This window comes from Echeneis naucrates, chromosome 10 (genome assembly GCF_900963305.1).
Source record: "Echeneis naucrates chromosome 10, fEcheNa1.1, whole genome shotgun sequence".
Lineage (NCBI taxonomy): Eukaryota > Metazoa > Chordata > Actinopteri > Carangiformes > Echeneidae > Echeneis > Echeneis naucrates.
Window position 1 is genome coordinate 9890028 of NC_042520.1, and position 19306 is coordinate 9909333.

The 19306-nt window shown below is 38.9% G+C and overlaps 2 protein-coding genes across 4 annotated transcripts in view; both read left to right on the plus strand.

The window, feature by feature from the left end:
* The first annotated feature begins 6 nt into the window (after positions 1 to 6).
* On the plus strand, positions 7 to 15692 carry LOC115049731 (uncharacterized). Of its 3 annotated transcripts, XM_029512210.1 has the most exons (17): positions 7 to 704; positions 3886 to 3957; positions 4377 to 4482; positions 5664 to 5877; positions 6195 to 6337; positions 7220 to 7394; positions 7527 to 7582; positions 8461 to 8648; positions 8742 to 8858; positions 8985 to 9110; positions 11105 to 11203; positions 11292 to 11450; positions 12834 to 13476; positions 14436 to 14499; positions 14596 to 14774; positions 14864 to 14952; positions 15040 to 15692. In XM_029512210.1, the coding sequence occupies exons 1-17, from the start codon at positions 702 to 704 to the stop codon at positions 15133 to 15135; spliced, it is 2529 nt and encodes an 842-aa protein (XP_029368070.1). In that variant the 5' UTR covers positions 7 to 701; the 3' UTR covers positions 15136 to 15692. The 3 variants fall into 3 exon arrangements, with proteins under 3 accessions (XP_029368070.1, XP_029368067.1, XP_029368068.1); XM_029512207.1 differs by lacking the exon at positions 7 to 704 and having other exon boundaries at positions 3604 to 3957; XM_029512208.1 differs by lacking the exon at positions 7 to 704 and having other exon boundaries at positions 3606 to 3957; positions 7530 to 7582.
* A 2968-nt stretch (positions 15693 to 18660) lies between these two features.
* mrpl11 (mitochondrial ribosomal protein L11) overlaps positions 18661 to 19306 on the plus strand; it is a 39050-nt gene continuing 38404 nt past the window's right edge. Inside the window, exon 1 of the mRNA XM_029512704.1 lies at positions 18661 to 18729. The gene's annotated coding sequence lies outside the window, so the exon portion shown is untranslated. The remainder of the gene's footprint in view (positions 18730 to 19306) is intronic.

Genomic DNA, 19306 nt, shown 5'->3' on the forward strand with positions numbered 1-19306 from the left:
AGCTTAGAGCTGCAGGTTGTATTTGGGTACAAGCCAAAATCAGCTGAGAAAGTAAACTTGGTGACAAGATTTCAACCAAGACAAGTTTGCATTTAAATGACAGGCAGGAAGTCAGAAGCTGTACTTGTCTGTTTAACATATTGATATTTCATCAGAACAGTTTCACAGCTCTCCACTAAAGAACCGACCAGGATTACCTGTGGAGAGCTGGATTATTCCAGTCTTCTAAATATACTTTTATCCCTGCCAAGCTTCGTCTGACTCGAACTGCAGTGATTGAGAACTTTAACGTTTCGCTGTCACACCAATGGCTGGCTCCATGCACCTGTTTCACTTACCGTTGACAATAGGTGAGCAATAACTGGAGAGCTGTTGGTTAAAGTGTGTGTGTTAATTCTTTATTCCAACTATTCACGAGACTAAACGAGAAAAAGGTTAGGCAGACAGGTTCATAGTCTCTTGTTGACATTTTAAACACTGTTGTACACTGAATTCCTCTTGACATTTGATCTTACAGCTGTAAGGGACATGACTGTAGGCTACACAGGACATGCTGTTCTTCTCAGGCTTCTTTAACCAGGATGTGTACCAGCCCCTCTGAAATATCCACACTAACTGTTCCGACAAGTTAGCAATTAGTTATATCTAATATTTAAAGTGCGTCAAAACGACTCTGCTCTAATTACTTAACTGTGTTCAACATGGTAAGTCTCTACATTTGTGGATTCTTGACGTTAATATCCTGGGATTACAATGTCACTTTGTTTTATTAAATGCATGCTGATCATGGGGTCATTTGGCAGGTTTGATCAGTTTTCAGATGTTTGATTTGACCAATTAGAAAGCAGTTGCCCCCTGGGAGCCTTATTTATTCATTTCAGGATAAGGAAAAAAATGTGACGTTTTTCAATTAAGAAGCTGTTGGGCATATGTGGCATGAAATTCTCATTAGCTATGGCTTGGAAAATGTCTCTCTGTAACTCAGGTTACAGACTAATTATTGTACAAAGGAGTTATCCTTTTTCAAGTTGTAGGCTTTTTAAAATCACAGAAATCCTCTATGAGTATTCAGGCACTGCAGCTGTAATTACTCATTGAAAGTGAGACCACATAATTGGACTCAGTGAAAATAAGTTAGTTTCTTTTTTTAAATATCAGTCAAGCTTTGAACCATTATGATATTCTCAAAGTTCATCAGAAGTTTAATTCTGTCATTGGAGGTTTTGGTCTTTAGTTTTTTTTTTGTTTTTTTTCCCCTGCATTTGGATTATGAGACATGCCCTCAGACTAAAATCCTGAATGTGCCAGTGATGGCAGGAATGTATCTGTGATGCTGACAGTATTTAGACTTGCGCGTATTTGATGCTGTTGTATTACGGAGTGGGAGTAATTGGTACAAGAACACATTGGTAAGTAGTATGTTGACACAATCACTGTATCACACATTGATCTTTCATGGAGGATAAACCTAATTTTAGCAACTCTAGCAGATTACACGATTTACTCAACTGGACACAGGGAAATCAGTTTTAATATGGCTTTCTCCACTTCATCCCCCAGTGCCCCTCTCGTCAGGTAGCCCATATTTAATCCTTAATTCAGTGAACCTCATTACAGCAGTCCTTTTACAATATTAACAGGGATTAGTGAATCAGAAGCTACTAGGATCTCAGCCCCAGTCTGAGCAGCTCTAGATAAACCATGCATCATCTGCCGCAGGGTGCTGTGGTTCTAAACGCGTGCTTGACTTCACTGACATGAATCAATATTTACAGATAACAGCCCCTTAAAGTGCAGTTTAACATGTCTGCTATGGTCTGTCTTCAGATTTTGACCCCACATAAATAAATCTGGATTTCCACATGGAAAATTCTGAATAACTACAGGCCAAAACAAAATGGGTGATGCACACTTTTTGAAAAGGGCGTGCATGCCTCAAAGACTCAAGGCGGTCTGCTAGAGTTCAGCTTAAAAATCAGCGTGAAAAATATAGAAATTATTTTTAGATAATGTTTCAGTGCATCTGCTGTGCCAGTGTTTGTCTAACATTAAATTTATCAGTTAGTCCAATGGAAGCTGCTGCTGCTGCTGCTGCTGCTGCTGCACTGTTGAGTTTAAGTTTGACCTACATGGATATACAAAATATTGTACCTAAGGACTGGAGATGACTTGAGAACACATGCTCGGTTACGTTTCACTGCTTCTGTACACTGTGTACGCTACTCTTTCGGGGCACTTGACAGCCGGTGTGTACTCCCATTCAGGTCTAGGACCACAGAAGTTCCCCTTCACAGTGGGTTACTAAAATCCTTCTGTCAGACTGGCTGTTGCGTAACTTCAGCTGTTAGACTGAATTACATCACAACTCCATAAGGTCATGACCTCACTGCTTTAGGGCAAACCACATGTTTTGATACAGGATCTACATACTGTATATATTTGTTTAAGATTAGGATTACTCAAGTCTAGTATCAGCTGATTCTCATAACTTTATTACTAAAATGTAGAGGGTTAGGGTTAGAGGGTTGATCTTTTTAATATTTGCATTTGGAGGATTTGACCACTTAAGCCTTGTCTTTCATTTAAAGGCTGTTGCTTCGGGCATGAATATCAAAAGCAATTATTTCTTCCCTTTTAAAAATGTATTTGGCAGCAGTTTTACTGCTGTGAATGAATCATTTAGTTCTTTCGACATGTATATCTGCTATTACCCTGTCTTATGTGGAACAGGAACATTCAACATACCTTCCTCCTGTCTTTTTATCAACTGTGGTCGATATGATCAAATATTATCGTTTCATTGTATTAGGAAAAAGCTGTTTTGTCTCTTTTTCCATTTTGTTCTTTTTTGAAGAGCAGTGTCAGCGCCACCTTGTGGCAAGTGCCCCCCTTCGGTTATTTCAAACAAGCACTGTGCGAATAAGCTTTTGAATCAAAGGGAATAACTTCAGCAGTTGCAAACTCTTTGGCTGTCACATACCGCTGTGTTTTCGTCATTATTAGATCATCACTGGTGCTTGTAGTTTGCAGAGCAGAAAACGACCCCGTACAAACATTATTCTCATTAAAATCATTAATATAATACACTAAATCTACAATATTTATCCATTTCGACCATTGGTTGTTTTGAATGAACTGTCTTACATGAATACGATGATTAACTAAATGTGGCGATAAAACAAAAGACAAATCTGGAGGGAAATCAAATTTTATTAATATTGCAGCTAATCATAACAGTTACGTCAACTCACCGAAAACTTCATAAAATTTTTTAAAGGGACGCAACATTTCCACCTGATTATTCATTTCTCAGCTGAATATTTTATCTAACATACTGAAAAAAAAGTTAGCGGTCTCCACCTTTTTGGCTCTTGAACTCTTTATTTACTTTAGAGGCGTTAATAATTTGATAAAAGGCCCCAAGATAGACAGACAGACAGACAGACAGACAGACAGACAGACAGACAGACAGATAGATAGATAGATAGACAGACAGACAGACAGACAGGTAAACCTGTCAGATAAACCTGTCACCTTTGGATAGCTTCCGGTTTGAATCAACGGCGGGCACGCGGCCCTGGTTTCAGCCAATCACAGCGCTCCTCTCGTCACTTAGATGAACTTGGCCGTGTTCCGCTCGTTTCGGTGAGCGGCTCTTTCTTCCTGCTGCCAAAGATGAGCCTGGACAAAGTCACTGGGCTCAGGAGTTACTCAGCTCGGCTGGAAGCCGGAGAGAGAAGCGGCAGGAGGGCTTAGGAAGGAAGGAGGATGTATCTATGGCGCCTCTCCATCGCCATAACGCTCGGCCTGGTGTGGTATTTTTCCGACTGCGGTCGCACACTCACTCAGTACTTTATATGCTTCCTCTTGTATTTCTCAACTCAGCTTTCGCTGGGAAACTGTGGACGAGAGAGCAGCACTCAGACTGAGGAAGAAAACAGAGATCATCCTCTCCAGGTAGCCTCACAAACATGGGTTGCATTTTTGTATGTTGCATGATACTGCAAGAAAAAGGTTGACTTAACGTAAGTGCAAAGGCAGGATACTTTTGTAGACCATGCTGTCTTTAAAAGGTCTCCCATACGACAATAAGTGAGAGAAATCTGGAGCTATTGTTGTGTTAGTCCAGTAGTGATAGTCTTTGATCCAAATTTGAAGACATTACCAACTTTCCCATCATTACCAATCCGAGGAGTTTGATATTAGTAAACAGTAAACAGTAGACAGATAACAGCAGCACCTGTGGGGCATTTCCTTTTGTGGAGACCTTGAAAAGCTTGTTTTCACTCATGTGACTTCAAGATCAGCGCTAATTTATCTTCCAGAATTAACTATAACAGTACCTGATAGTTGACAGGTAGTTCTCTGTTTTCTAGGAAAGCGCTGAGGAAAACCTGTTAGGCTGTTTGGATGGAGGAAGTCCCAAGCAGGCGGAACCACCAGAGACTCAGTACCCACACGTCAAGAGGTCACTATTGCAAGGTGAGGCATGCTTTACACACAACACAGTGTCTTTTTGAAGGCCGTCAAACTGCTCACGATTGCACACATGAAGGTTTTTCTCCAGATCTGGAGCAGCTGTACTGAGCCTCTGTTAGTACTCAATACAGCTGAAAAGGGCAGCCCTGCATAGACACACAGCCTGGAGCTCATGTTACAAGAGGTGACGAGGGGCATGGAGTTTTTTAAAAAGTTGAAAAACACACCCTTCGCAGTCTGTTGGTGTGAGGATGTGATGTGTGAACACGAAATAAAACGTGGTTTAATGCAGCTGTACCACTTGAGTCTGCTTTGAACAGTTCTGAATGTGTCTTTGCGTGACAGTAATGAGTCTGAACTTGCATTTCATTCTGTCTCCATTCACATGCAAGCTCAAGGTCTAAATCTGACTAAAAGAAAGAAAAATTATTTAACTGGGTTGTTTCTTTCTGAGGTTTTGTTGTCTTGGTTAAGCACTTAAAAAAAAAAACAACAACTGTATTCTTACTCTGGACAAAGTCAGCTCTAAAGAGATTTTATTCAATCTTGTTTTTGTGTCTTTCATTGAAAATCTATGCATACCTGAAAGATCTCTCAAGAATAGTTTTATCTGCACATCAGCACTTTCTGCTGGATCTCAGTTTGTCCCTGTGAGATATGTAAGCACAGCTATGTTGCTGTGAATAAAAGATGCCCAGTGTATTCACTCGCCAGAGGGATTTGTCTTCATCTCACCGAGAGCTTCTTATATTCAGTGGAAAATCCTGTCATGGATATGCAAATGAATAATATTCACAGGATTTCTTTTTTTTTAGATTTTATTTATTTATTTTCTTATTTTTTTGGGTGGGTGGGGGGGCACATTTCTGCCTTTTTATTAGTTTTGATGGCAATAGTGGCGAAGGGAGAGAGGGGAATTGACATATAGCTCAGGTCCAGAGATAGATTGGGACATAGCTGCTGTAAGGCCTCAGCTTTGATAAATTGTACTCAATGAACCAGGCGAGCAACCAGTGTACGCCTCCACAGGATTTCCTGACTTGACTATATTGGTAAGTGAAATAAAGAGAGCTTGAAGTCCCTCAGTTTTATGTGTAGGAGCTGATCATAGTAACTTGCTGTGATGTGATATGATATGATATGATATGCATTTGAAATGTTCTTTTTTTCGACTGCTCCCTCAGTGTTTGAGTGTGCCTACACACAGTTGGTCCTGCCCTGGTACAACGTTCCTGAGCCACATGAGCACCAACCTCTGCACCAGGTTCTCAGCAGGGAAATTGACTTTGTAATTGACCGTGTCATTGAGAGAGCGAAAGACTTTGATGTTTGCCAGGCAGTTGTGGGTTCTATTCGGATTTTGACCCAACACTTGCACAATGCAAAGCAGTCGGACAGGTGAGACTTTAACTTACTTCATTTTATATTGACTGCTGGTGCTGCTTCAGTTACTCTTTGCACTCAGTAATGGGTTGGAAGTCTATAAACACCTCAGTGTTTTTATCACCGATGAATAATTTACCATACTTTTACTAGTTCAGACCTGCGGTGATGTACGAATGGCTTTTGCTGTTTGAAAGGGAATGCATCACTTTATAATTAAGATTTACATCTTGTGATTATCAGTTGTGCTGTGATAAACATCAATGGCCATTTTTAGTACTTATTAATTGTTAAATTCTCACTTTTACTACTTGTGCTCTTTTCTGTCCCAGAGAGCTTTTGTTCCGCACCAGAGCAGATGAGATTGCAGTTCTCAGAGAGTTTTCCGACATTCTTGTACGTAACCTTTTTCCCGAATCTCTCTGGGGCCAAGAAGTCAACCGCTGTGCCTTAAATGAGATTGTTGCCTTGAAGGGTAAGGAGGCAATGAATTATCTCTCTGCAGGAGTACATTCTTTCATGAGGACTAAGCATCCCATGATGACTTTTACAGGTGTGAATTGTATGTAATCCTTTTATTGTCCGAGTTCAGAACATGAATTTTGATTTAGAGAAAAGGAGGGCTCTACCACAGTGACTTGTCAGATCCCTCAGAAGGTAGTTAGTTAGTTAGTTAGTTAGTTAGTTAGTTAATTTATTTATTTATTTATTTATTTATTTATTAAATAGCAACATATAGGGGCCTCAGTGTGCAGTGCGCTCTTTGCAGTTGTTCAGGTAGCACAGTTAACATAAGTTCTTTTAAAGCTGTATGCAAAAAATTTACTGATTTCCACATATAACTTTCTGTGCTTTGCTTAAAGATATATTACTATGTGTTGGCAACATTTAGAGTCATTCTCAAATGGCACATGGGACTAAATCATTGCAGTTAAAATCTAGACTAATGATAAGATTAATGTCACTCATTTTGCATATTTGAAGTCAAAATTTGTGCTAACATGCCAACTTTAAAGTGCTAGCTGGACATTTTTGGAAATATCCACATTCATCAGCAACATGTACATTTGTGCAGCCTTGAGCTTTAGAGGAGTTTGTAGGTGCGTTTTCTTTTTTTTTTTTTTTTTCTTTTTTAAATCATTTTGACAAGGCCAGACTAACCGTTTCCAAACCTTTATATTAAATACACTAGCTGCTACTGTAAAAGTTGCACATATAGGAAAATGCTTAACTGCTCTTCTTAAAAGCGTGCGTAGCTGTATGAAGACTAATTACAAACCAAATATATTGTCAGTGAGTTTATTTCTATGCCATGACAAACAGTTTTTAGGATTAGTCTGTTGGCTGTTTACCTCAGGGTTGGGCCTGTTGGTGACTTGGCTGTCGGACCCAGACAACTTGAACCAGCTAGTGCTGAGCCAGCTGGACAGCACAACACCCAAAGGCTCTGTGGAGGAGCTGTGTGGATCCGGCCCTGAGCAAGCTTCTCTGGCTTCACAGGAGGGCAAATGTGAGGGCAAAGGCAGTGAAGTGTGAGTGGCTTTCAATTTTACACACCCCTGGTATAACCAAGTCATGGTGAGGTGAAGCCAAAGCTGTTGTCTACCTTCTGTTTTTGAAATTGCAGTTTTTGTTTTGTTTTGTTTTTTTTGTTTTTTTTCAAGCAGCTTGGAGGGTTCCCAGATTTCAACCAGCTCCAGGATCAAGGACAAACAAAAAGGTGTGTTTTTGCAACTGATCTTATTAATTTAAGAGCTATTGGACACCTAAAGCTGTAGGAGCAGGGTATGTGTGTTCCCCAGTTTTTGTTATGTCCAAGAGAGATTAACATTTTAATAGAGAAAATGCAGACTTGAAATGGACGGAGTTGTTTGTGCTCTTGCAGAACAGATGACTGTGCTTGCACAACATTGTGTACAACCGTTTCATGAATAGCACTTTGTTGTTAGCTACATGACATTATCATTTTCTTTACTAGGCGCTTTTCCATACATAATTAGTTTTTCTGTTGTTGGTTAATTACCAGAATTGCAAGATTAATGCCAAATCCTTTCTGTGCTCTCTTCAAGAAATGCTCGTCTTTGTACTGAACACAATTCAAAGCCGTGATGATGACCGAATAAGACTGATTATTCCATGATAATGAACCATCTGATATGATAAATATGCATATGTTCTATGAAGACCCCCTCGTAAATTAAAAGATGATACCAGTAGTTGACATAACCTGTAGGTTTATAATTCTGATTGGACATTTATTGATTGTTAGACTATCTCTTTTGATTACTAATTATGTTTACTGTGATTGTGTGCCTAATGAAGAGTGAATAATATCCTGTAAATAGTTTTCTTGCATATTTAACCGCCATAATGAAGCTCCACAGTTTTTAAGTTTCTTCACAGTACATAGAGTCTATGCAGATTTACAGCTAAATCAAGATCAATGTAGAGGAAGAATAAATTATTTTTCTAGCCACGTACAATACACGGAAGGAAATTTCAGAACTGGCAATACCAAAAACTGATCCAAAATTAATTATATATAACAAGCTGTTGAAGTAACCATTACTTTCTGAATTTTGCATTTTTAATATTCAGGGAACAAATTAAAGGAAGGATGGTCAAAATTTATGGATAAGATGAAATCAAAGAAGGCTAAGAAGAAGAAGATGAAAATAATGGAGCAGGAGCTGATCCTGGGACTCATGATCCAGGATAATATGTCTGATGACAAAGATGTCAGCAGCACGGAGGCCTCCCTTCACAGCCAGCAGGACTCTGACAGGGTGAGGCTATGTCAGACAGCACAGTGTATTAAACTGAAGATGACAATTTGTGAAACATGACAGACTGTCACAATTTTGGCCAAACACCATTAGGACAGTGATGTCAGTGATCTGGAGAACTACTTGACAAGCGTACAAGAGGACATGATGGAATTCAAGTTGTCATATGAGATGTGGCGTGTTGGCCGCTGGGCTGTCAGCATCCCTCATGTGAGTTATAAATATCACTGACAGTGTAGAATGTCCTGGAGGCTTGTTATCTGTCTGCTTAGGCCCTGTGAAAGGGTGCCCTTGGATGGTATGTTAATGTTTGAGAAGGAGTGAACTGTATTGCAGGCTGAATGGGAGGATGAGGAGCTAATCTTCACCATCCACCTGGAGGAGAATGACAGCCCTGAGAACCTTCAGTGGGACATCAAGAAGACCTATGAGGATGTGGTGTATTTTCGTAACAGATGGCAGGTAAAAGGAAGATGGAAAGCCTTGTTTTATATTTCATTTCAATGTCTTTCCTTCAAATTTCTTGATTTTCACAGATCGAATTATCTATAGTGCTTTAACTCAGTTTATTAGGAACACATATCAAATAAAGCTGTCTATAGTGGGCTGTGAAATGAAAGTTCAAAAGCTGCCAAAGACTGCAAAATTATTGTGACATTAAATCAACACTTTAAAAGGAACCATGTAAAAGGAGCATTTATTGATGGACTTTAGTCTGCATGTGGTCTGCAACATCGAGGGGAAAAGTCTAAGCTAAATCTCAGCAGTTTCTCCTCATAGTGGAAAAGTAATGCCAAGCCAAAGTAGGTTTGCCATCATGACACACAAGGCGGATGGTGCTGATATGATTAGAACTGTTTTCATGGACACTAACATGTTGAGGGAGGTATCACACTACCTGCAGTGTTTGAACTGGTTTTCTGTCTTGTACTAATCGCAGCACTTGTATTTCTCACCCTGTTTCACTTCTCTTCCATTGTTGTCACTTTAATGTTGGACTTACAGAAATTCTCTCCGGATTTCAAAAGCTTTTGCTAAGAAGAGTGCAACTTTGAGAGATATCAAATTGATTTTTATAGCTTGGAAGGCTACAGCCTCATTATTTCCAGCTAAACTTGAAATTTATTTTTACATAGAACATGAAGCATGAACTTTGACACAAAATATGAATGATGAATAGTTTAGACTAGAAGAGGAAGCGTATCAGGTGGGGCTGTTGTGGAAGTAAAATGTGAAGTGCTAGACTGAAGGACAATAAAGCCGTACTTCTGTTTACTAGAAAAGGTACCTCTTCTTTAGAATGTATTTCATACTGTTTCTATCAATATGGTTTCTTCCCTTGTTTGTTGGTTGAGGTTACTCACTCCACTATATATACATGGCAGGGAGATCAAACAGGTTACATCATACAGGTATCCACCTACATCACCTCTTCCATAATGTGGACTATGCATGCTCTCGTCTGCAACAAAGATTGAATTTTTTTTATGGAGGCTGAGGGGTTTTGGTGTGAGCCAGAAAATTATGTTTTTTATTTTATCAGGCAGTACTGGAGAATATTATTAGGCACAGGATGGTGGCATAGTGCGGCAGTCTCTCTGTGTAGTCAAAAACTAAGCTGCATTGCCTGCTGCAGACTGCTATGAAAGTGATGTGGAAGATTGAAAAGCTTTCCCTCCAGACCATCAATGAGCAATCTGTACTCAGACAAGAACAGAGGGTTTTGTCAAACTCGTCACACGCTGACGTTTAGAATGCCGCACAGAGAGCTCTTACCTTCTGATGATGGTACAGAACTCCAGAATGCAGACTGAACCAGTTTAAACGTTCTTTCGTACCCAGTGCTCTCCAAATTTTAAATAGCTTTTTAGGCTGCAGGCAAGAGAGTGTAATAATGTCATGGTGACTCTTTAAAGTTGTTCCTAGTGTTTTTTTTTTTGTTTTGTTTGTTTTTTTTGTGTTTTATCTTATTCTATTGGATTTGTCGTGTTCATTGTGTATTTATGGTTCTTTCGGTTACTTGGGGTTGTGAAGCAGCTGCCAGCACAGCCCATAACAAAATAAAGTATAATTTAATCTGTTGGATAACTGTATATGCTCTATTATATGAACGGCATGACATATTTTCAGGAAAACTAGGGTCTATAGAATTAAATATGGTTTAAATATAAACATTTAACTCAGAATTTAACTGCATGAATCTGCGTGAAATTGTGGATTTGCAGTTGAAAATGACAACTTCACTATCTATTTCCATTCATCACAATGATATGTGATGCAACAGCATAATTTCACAGAGGATTTCCTGCAAGCAGACAGATATCTAATGTGTATAAAGTGCAGACAGGATTTCAGAGAAACAAGTTGTGTTTACCACTTACTTTCCATGTAGCTTATCCGAGAAAACGCTGTTGTGAAAACAAAATACAAATGTGGACTACCCTTCTTTCTTTCAGGACTCAACCGGTCTGCCAACAATCTTGGTACTGGAGGAGTCCGATCTCAGTGATGATGTCAAAGAAGGAGTGAGAGTATCTGTGGAGCACTTTCTGCAGGTGATTGGAGAAAAAATCTTAGTTCTGTTAATAGAAAATAATTTTTAATATTTATTATAGCTCAACATTTTCCTTTTTTCTTTTGCAGGAATTAGTGTCTGATAATCTGATTGGCCACACTCAGCCGGTTTTTCAGTTCCTCTGCCCCCTTGATAAACTGCTGAATGAAGAGGAACATTATGGAGGCGTGTGGGGACTTCTCAGCGGGTTGGCCTACTTCCTGACTCCTGGGCAAGAAGAAGATGAGGTAAAGTTTCACCTGTCTGCTTTTCTTCATGCTGACATCTTAAAAGGATCCTGCTGCTTTAATACAAACTAAGACTTAATGGACCTTTTTAGTTATTGTTCATATCAATAATTATAAGATTATACTCAGGAAATAAGTTACTGTGAATATGGCCACATTGCTACGAAACTTTAAGCTCAATCTTAGTTTCAAGATAAACAGAGTTGAGTGTTTTTCCTTTGTAACACACTTACATTTTTATCTCCAACATTGATCTAGATCTGATCGCCCTTTTGTTTCTCACCCTGTTTCACTTTTCTTCAGTTGTTGTAGAATCTCAATTTTCCTGTATGTCAGCAGTTACAGTCTCATGATTAATAAAAAGACAAAATATATATTTTATTCCTAAAGTACCAAACTATATTATGGTAAACTGAATATTGTGAGTGTTTGACTTTTGGCCATCAAAAATTGATTTGAAGCCACTTTATTTATTTGTCACAATTTTACAGACTTGCAACTGTTCAGTTTATTTAGAAATCAGCAGATTAGTTTAAATAAAATGGTGGTTACTTGCAGCCCTAACTGAGCCAATTTACCATATTCATTATGTTGAACTTTCAACATATTGACTATGCAGGCTACGATTCAGAATAATTTCACAACAAACTCTATTTGCCTCTTGGCCTCTTTTCGAGATGGCGATATGTGGTATGAGTGTGGCATGTTATTGGAGAAAATGTAAATTTTCACAAAAACATGATCACAAAGTGGAGCCATTTTGCAAAGTTTCCCTTCTTCAAAAGTGTTTAACAGCAGCAGTAACATAGTGACACGCCAAAGGGCATCCCTGAGACCAGATATTGTTGACAGGCTCATGTTCCTGTCACGAAACCTGCAGAGAGTAGAGCGGCACCGTGCACGTCTCGTGTTAAACTTATTTTTATTTGTAGACAGAAAATATTTTCTACTTTAAGGACAGTTTTTAATTTGGAAACAACTGACCTTTTATACTTTATACAAAGATTTATGTTTTCTGCAGTTGGCTTACTTATATATAATTATTTTAGATACTACTTATACAGTCATCTATTTCCAAGTCACTTGGCCCATTTCCAAGTGACGCAAGTAAATACTGATACTTTATCTTAATGTAACCTAACCCTATTTAGACATTTTCATTTGACAGTAACGATCATGAACCATTTTCACATGATTTAAAACACCAACCCATAATAGGTAAACCCAACTTCATGTGTAAAAACCACTGGACTCCTTAATATTTCAGCTGATACATGGGTCTATTTTTATTTTTTTAGTGTCTGTTGTCTGCCATGCTGCACCATAAAGGCCAGAGCTGCAGGGTCCGTTGTCTCCACCTAAATGTTTTATTTTCCTTTCCAGACTTCTAGCCCTCAGACAGAAGCCTCCAAAGAAATCGTAATGCCATCCCCAAAGCCAGAATCCACAGCTCAGCCATCCGAAAGCTGCAGCACGTTTACACAGAATGGCTCTCATGTTCCTGCGGGTAATCTCCCAACTATCGTTATCTCCTCGTGCGATCCTCATTCAGAATCCCCAGAAGAGGCAGAAACAGAAAAGGAAGTGGAGTGTGTAGTTAACTCTGAACCTCCAGGCGGCATTAACTGTTCACAAGACAAAACAGAGGACTCTGATAATCCCTTAACCTCTCACTTTAAAACCATTTTCAAAGGACTGACCCGATCCAGGTCACAAGAGTCTCTGGCCTCAACAAGAACCAGCAGCGATGCAGACCTTTCTGATTCAAACTGCACACCACTCAGCAGACAAAATGGGAGCCCACAAGAGGAGAACATAGAGGGCCCATCAAGGCTTCATTTCAGCACAAGGCCAAATAAAAAGGAGAAAATATGTTTGAAGATGTCAGGTGGAGTGAACAAAAGTAAAGGAAAGGATCAGGGAAGTTTGCCAAGGGGGGAGGACTCCCAGAGTCAGAAGAGCCAAGTCAACTGGGAGCAGCTGGAAGCAACCAAAGCCATATTTGATCTGCTCAAAGAAATATCCGGTTTGTTCACTTTACTAATATTCAGTCTATGATTTCCCAGCAGTAAGTTTCAGGAGCATACAGGGTTTGTTTGTTTTTTGTTTTTTGTTTTTTATTTCCAGAGGCCATTTAGTTAGAAATCGTGTATTGCTAAGTACTTGTTTTCACTAATGTATTTAGATTTAGACAGCTAGCTATTTCTGATCTTCACAGCACCATAAGCAAATTAACATGGAGAGGATTCATATTTGCCTGAAAAAGCTAATCCTTCACTGTGAACATTTATCCGTATTTATTAATCATCATGTATCATCATGGTATTTTAAGTTGAACATGTGTTTTATTTTTATAAGTCCCTTGGATGGTGCATTAACTTGCTTGTAAGGAGCACAGATGATCCATAATTGACAGTTGGAAGTGAAACAGCATTACATTAATGAGCTAAGTTGTCACCAAACAAAATGAAATGATACACAATGAATCATGATGAAAAGGGTGCTGTTAATTTGGTAACTTAATTCACTGAAAATTTCAAAACTGAGTTTTCATGGAGACGTCATCAAATAGTCATTGAAATGCATTAACATGTAGCAATAAGACAACCTTGACAAAAAGATCAATGTCCACTCTGATTAATCAGCCTCAAGGTAGGAGAAGGCTTTTAAAAATCTGAAAAGGCTTAAGCAAACTATTTGCAGTCATGTCAAACTTGCATTAAATTTTATTTTAGATCTGGACTTTAAATCAAAGGATGCTGTAAATTGATAATGAGCTCTTATTGTGTTTAAAGTGTAAAGATTTAAAAGGATATTTATATTATACATATGTGTATATTTAGCCCGAACTTACAAGTCATGTGCACCAGAAGGTTTTATATGTATGTCCTTTAGACCCGAGTCATGGGTCTTGGGTTAGGTATTACATTGGTTGTTTTAACGTGTCCCTCAACAAAAGGCTTATACTTGTTATGCCTTTTACAGGAAATTCCATCCTCATAAACATATTTGATGCCATTCTGAAACCTGTCATGCCCATCTTGAAAAAGTAAGTTCATTGCTGACACATCTTAAATTTTTTTTTTTTTTTTTCTCGTCAATGTCTCCCAATATGAGGATGACTTGGGATTTAATTCCTCCTTAGGAAAGTGAATTCCTTCTTGAACAAGATGAACCCAACAGAACTACAGATGGCTGCATACATTGACACTCTGCGAGACAAACTGTGGCCAGAACATCAACTATCAGCTCCTCGTTCAGCACGCACAGACGAAGAGAAAAATGAGACCAGGGAGCGTGCACATAACCTCATCAGTGCCAAATGTGGGAAGATGTCCTGCCACACTTTAGACGCAAGTGTCCTGTTTGATAGATGATTATTCATCTAAAATATATTTTTTTGTCCTCCGTAGATTCCAACTATCTTGTCCTGAAGAAAACTGATATGGAGTCCGTCTTTAATCTTTTCCAGGACAGTGAAGAAAACAAAATGCTATTATATGTGAGTATCCCACATTTACTGTGCCACCATTTTATGTTATATTGTACACAAATTTTACTCTGACTTTAACTTTTCTTTTTACAACAGATGCTTCTGTCATTCCTATTAAAGGAATTCTTTCCCAATGAACATTCCTTAAATCTGAGTGCTGTCTCAATGAAAGTGACCAATTTGACCAACTGATCTGTGAACCTTTAAAGTGTTTTTTTTTTTTTTTTTTTTATGGTATCTGTCCCTTTTAAAATATTGAATTATTTATTAAACATTTTAAAATGCTTTAAAATATGAGACCAGTGTGACTGTATCAGTGTCAAACATCTTTTTTCTCCATTCTTACCTCAAACATAATGTGAATCTTTTTTTTTTTTATGATGTGAGGTTTAATCATTTTTGTACATCTTCACTTGTCAGCATGAATCTCAGCATTGCATATTTAAGTTTTATTGTTAAACTCAGGAGAAAAAGTTTCTTTCGTATTTACAGTTTGAATTTCACCTCTCACTTTTTACTGTAACAGTTTCTAAACTATTCTGTGTCACTTGGAGCACTTTTATATGGTGAGTGTGTTTGTATGTGGGATAATTTGAGCAAAGTTTTATACAAATAAAATATCCCATGATGACTTTTCATGTTAATCTGTCGGAATATGGATTTCACCACTATCAAAGTAAAGTTGAAATAATGTTTGTTGTGAATTTAGTTGAAATAAAATATCTTAATAAACATATTTTTCTCAGTTACATTTTGGTTTCACGAATTTTTTATTGCATTTAGACTCTGGGGAAAAAAATAAGATGCAAATAGGTTGCTGATGCCAGCATTTTATTTTCTCTTCAGCTATATTCTTTTGCGAATAGGTTTCTCCAGGTTTAACCAATTATCAATAAAAATGGCCGACTTAATGTCTCTAGCCTTATGCCTCATATTTTTCAAGTGGAGTTACCTACAATCAAGTACATTTGCCAAACAATACAAATATTCCACAGTTGAGAACCATATCCAAAAACGCTTAGTCTTGTTTGTCAAAATGATGTCAAATTAAGTGAGTGAGCAACGTGATGTACTGTTGACCTGAAAAACAGTCAAAGGCAACAGCTCACGTTTTGAAATGCTGCACCTAATTAACAAAGAATTTCATTATGGAAGTGTAACAGAATTAATCACTGGTTTATTTTGGTCGAGGTCAGGAGGGGGATTATCTGACAATGCAAAAGCGTGAATACATTCTTTCACTGTACTTTCCCTCAGCCAGGTAACAGCATCACACGAAAGCAAACTATTTTATTTTAGAGAAAACTGGTCAATCTTATTAGATCCCATTGTGGATGGCGATCACAAATCAGTTAAACGATTAGAAATCAAAATAAACAAACAAAAGGTAGCAAAAAGATGTACTGCATCTAGTTTCAGAAATGCAAAAATCGATCCCTTTAAACTACCTAAGATGTAAGCCAGGAAGCAGAAACTCCCCATTTGAAGTGCCACATCAATTATAGAGAGGAGTTAAAACACAACTGGCTCAAGATGCAATAATTGTTGAATCTTCCATTAGCAACACTTTAGCCTCGGACAGCTGTTTAAATGTCTGGTTATTATAAAACTGATTATACAATGAAAAAAGAAATACTGCAGAGCAGCTGTAGTAAAATGGGCACATTCAGATGAAGCACTAACAAGGGATTTTGGAAAGAAGATAAGTGATAGCATTTATTTTGCCACTGACTCAAACTGCTCTGGAGATGTCAGTGGTTGCTATAGCAACAGAATGGCCAAATAATACCAACTGGTCAGTTCACTAGATGATAAACTATAGACATAGAAAAGGCTAATATATAAAAATCTGATGAAGGAAGGGAATGAGGTCAGTTTCAGGTGCTGGCAGCCGAACACAGATAGGTTATTTGGGTAATTGGTTGCGAGTAAGATATGGCGCCCTCCCAGGACCTAGGCCAGACCCGACCAGAGAATATGGAGCAGGAAAAAACAGAAGGAATCACCCACTGAGATGACTTATTTATGGAGGAAAAGGGACATAAATTAATATACCAGCTCATTAAATATAAAATTGTTTGGCCTCCGATCCTTCGCTAAGCCCCGCCCCCCTCGGTTACTGTTGCTATGCCAGGCTGTTTTCTGTTCTCTGAAGTTCGGTAGGAAAATGTCCAGTCAGCATCAGTCCGGTGATCAGAAAGGAAAAGAAAGGAGAATAAGAGAATAAAGGGTGATGTAATTCTCTGAACAAATATTTTCAAAAAAGGTGGTAAATGTGAAGCTGGGACAAGAAATGTAGAGCAAAGTAAGAAACAGCGCAGTTAGCTTTTAACACAAGCTAACTGGCCAGCTCTAATGCTAACGTCCATTAGCCTAGCTTGTATTAAAGCCCGACACAAAATGTTATCTTTGACAAACAGCTGAGTTTGGTTGCTCCATCAGAAAGGAAGAGACAGAGAGGAGCGGAAAGGGTTCCAGCTGCAGTCAGGTAACAGAGAGAGGGACATGGGAGGGTCCTGGGGGGGGGGGGGTGTTATTTCTGCACTTCCCAACAAACAGATTGTCCGCAAATTTAGAAGAAGTACTCCACCGCTTCAGACATAACAACACACACAAGGACCGGGACATTACTCGTTGTTAATGTTTTGTGTGTGTGTGCATTTACAGAAAGACAGACCTATATTGAGCTGTGAGTGATTGGGAGTTGGACCGTGTTGTCAGTGATGTCCACAGAAGACATCCAAACTCTGGCTACAAGCTAATGCGTGTTCAGGTAATAATACGGCCACGATGTATAATTTAGAATGAGCCGATCGTTATGGAGAAATAATCCAGGTAGGATGAGGATTATACATCGTGGCCATATTCTTACCTGGAACACACACAAAGGATAACAAAAACAATTACGTGCGTGTAACAAAAACAATTACAATTAAAAACAATGAAGGAGTAATGTTAGACCGGAGCAAAACTAGCGAGAAACGAGAGCCTCAATAGAAATGTGGTGGAGTAAAAAGTACAATATTTATCCTTTTTAATTCCATTTATCCTCCAAATGTAGTGACGTAAAAGTATCCCCCAAAGATAATATTCAGGTAAAGCACAGATACTCAAGTAAATTGACTTCATTATTTTCCACTCCTGGTCTCAGTCGTAATAGTCTTTATTATAATTTAATATGTAAATGATCTTTTGTGTTAATAACTGAATATGCAAAGCCAATATAAGATTCAATAAGCAATAAAATTATGGCTCTTTAGGGTCCGATTTACACTTCACAGTGCGGTGATGTCATACCGCAGTTACCATGGTAACCAGAGGACCCACGGAAGTGTAACAAATGGGAAACGAGCAAAACGGAGAAAAGACACCGATAAGATAATAGGTGCAAATAGAAAAGCACACACCCTGACGTTAACTTTGCCCGAATAAAAGAAGATTTGGTGTATTTTAGTCCAAACAAATAGATAACCGGTGATGTAAATATAGAAAAGGTGGGAGACGAAGGGAAGGGGCACAAAGATAGACATAGTTCATTGATGCTGACGTACACAGTCAACTTTGAATGGAGCCCGTAGGGCCTCGGGGCCTTAAGGGGCCTTTGGGGGGCCTCAGGGGCCCTGAGGGGCCCACAGCTTCCTGCCGGACGTCGCCGCTCCCCCTCCGGTCCAGCAGGGGGCAGCTCCGTGATCAGCAGCAGCTCCCAGTCAGCTGGCCTCAGTTGTCCAACATGGCGGCCCCCTGAAGGATGCAGCGAACAGCGTGAGGGGACAGGACAAGTTACAGGTAAGGTCCACAGGAGATGTGTGCCCTTTTCTTTCGACGTGGTTTTTCTCACCTTATGTAAATTGTCGTGTCTGTGTTGCTTCAGCTACATGGGGTGGTGTGTATGTGTGCTCTGTTGTGTTAAAGTGTCGCCGCTTGTTTAGTGCTTTAAAGACTGGCTGTTCGTGTCTGATATCGTTTTTAGAAATGCTTTTCATCGCTCCGCTGGGTGAAACTAACAACTCCCCAAAGAAATGATTTCCAATACAAAGAGAGCCTTCAAGCTGTATTCAGATCTGAGACAAAGTCAAAGTGTCCGCTGATTCTGAGAGATGTGTCGCTGCCCGAAGAGGCTTCTTCCTTTAAAACAACAATTAAGTACATTCATTGGTTTTTAACAAAAGGTAACACTATTCATAAAGCCCCAGTTGGATATCATTCGTCTTCACGTTAGTATTTCTTGTGTTTGTTTGTCTGTGTGTCTCAGTTCGAGTCGCATTGGTTGGCTGAATAACATAATTGGACCTGTGCCGAAAAGCTCTTACTTTTAAAGTTCATCCATTATTACTTGGCTGATTGTTTTTCTTGCCCATTGAAG

Coding starts and splice junctions, on each gene's coding strand:
- LOC115049731 (XM_029512207.1), top strand. CDS start 3,769: ATGTATCTATGGCGCCTCTCCATCGCCATAACGCTCGGCCTGGTGTGG. Junction 5,878..6,194: donor AATGCAAAGCAGTCGGACAG/GTGAGACTTTAA, acceptor TTTCTGTCCCAG/AGAGCTTTTGTTCCGCACCA. Junction 14,953..15,039: donor AAAACAAAATGCTATTATAT/GTGAGTATCCCA, acceptor TTTTTACAACAG/ATGCTTCTGTCATTCCTATT.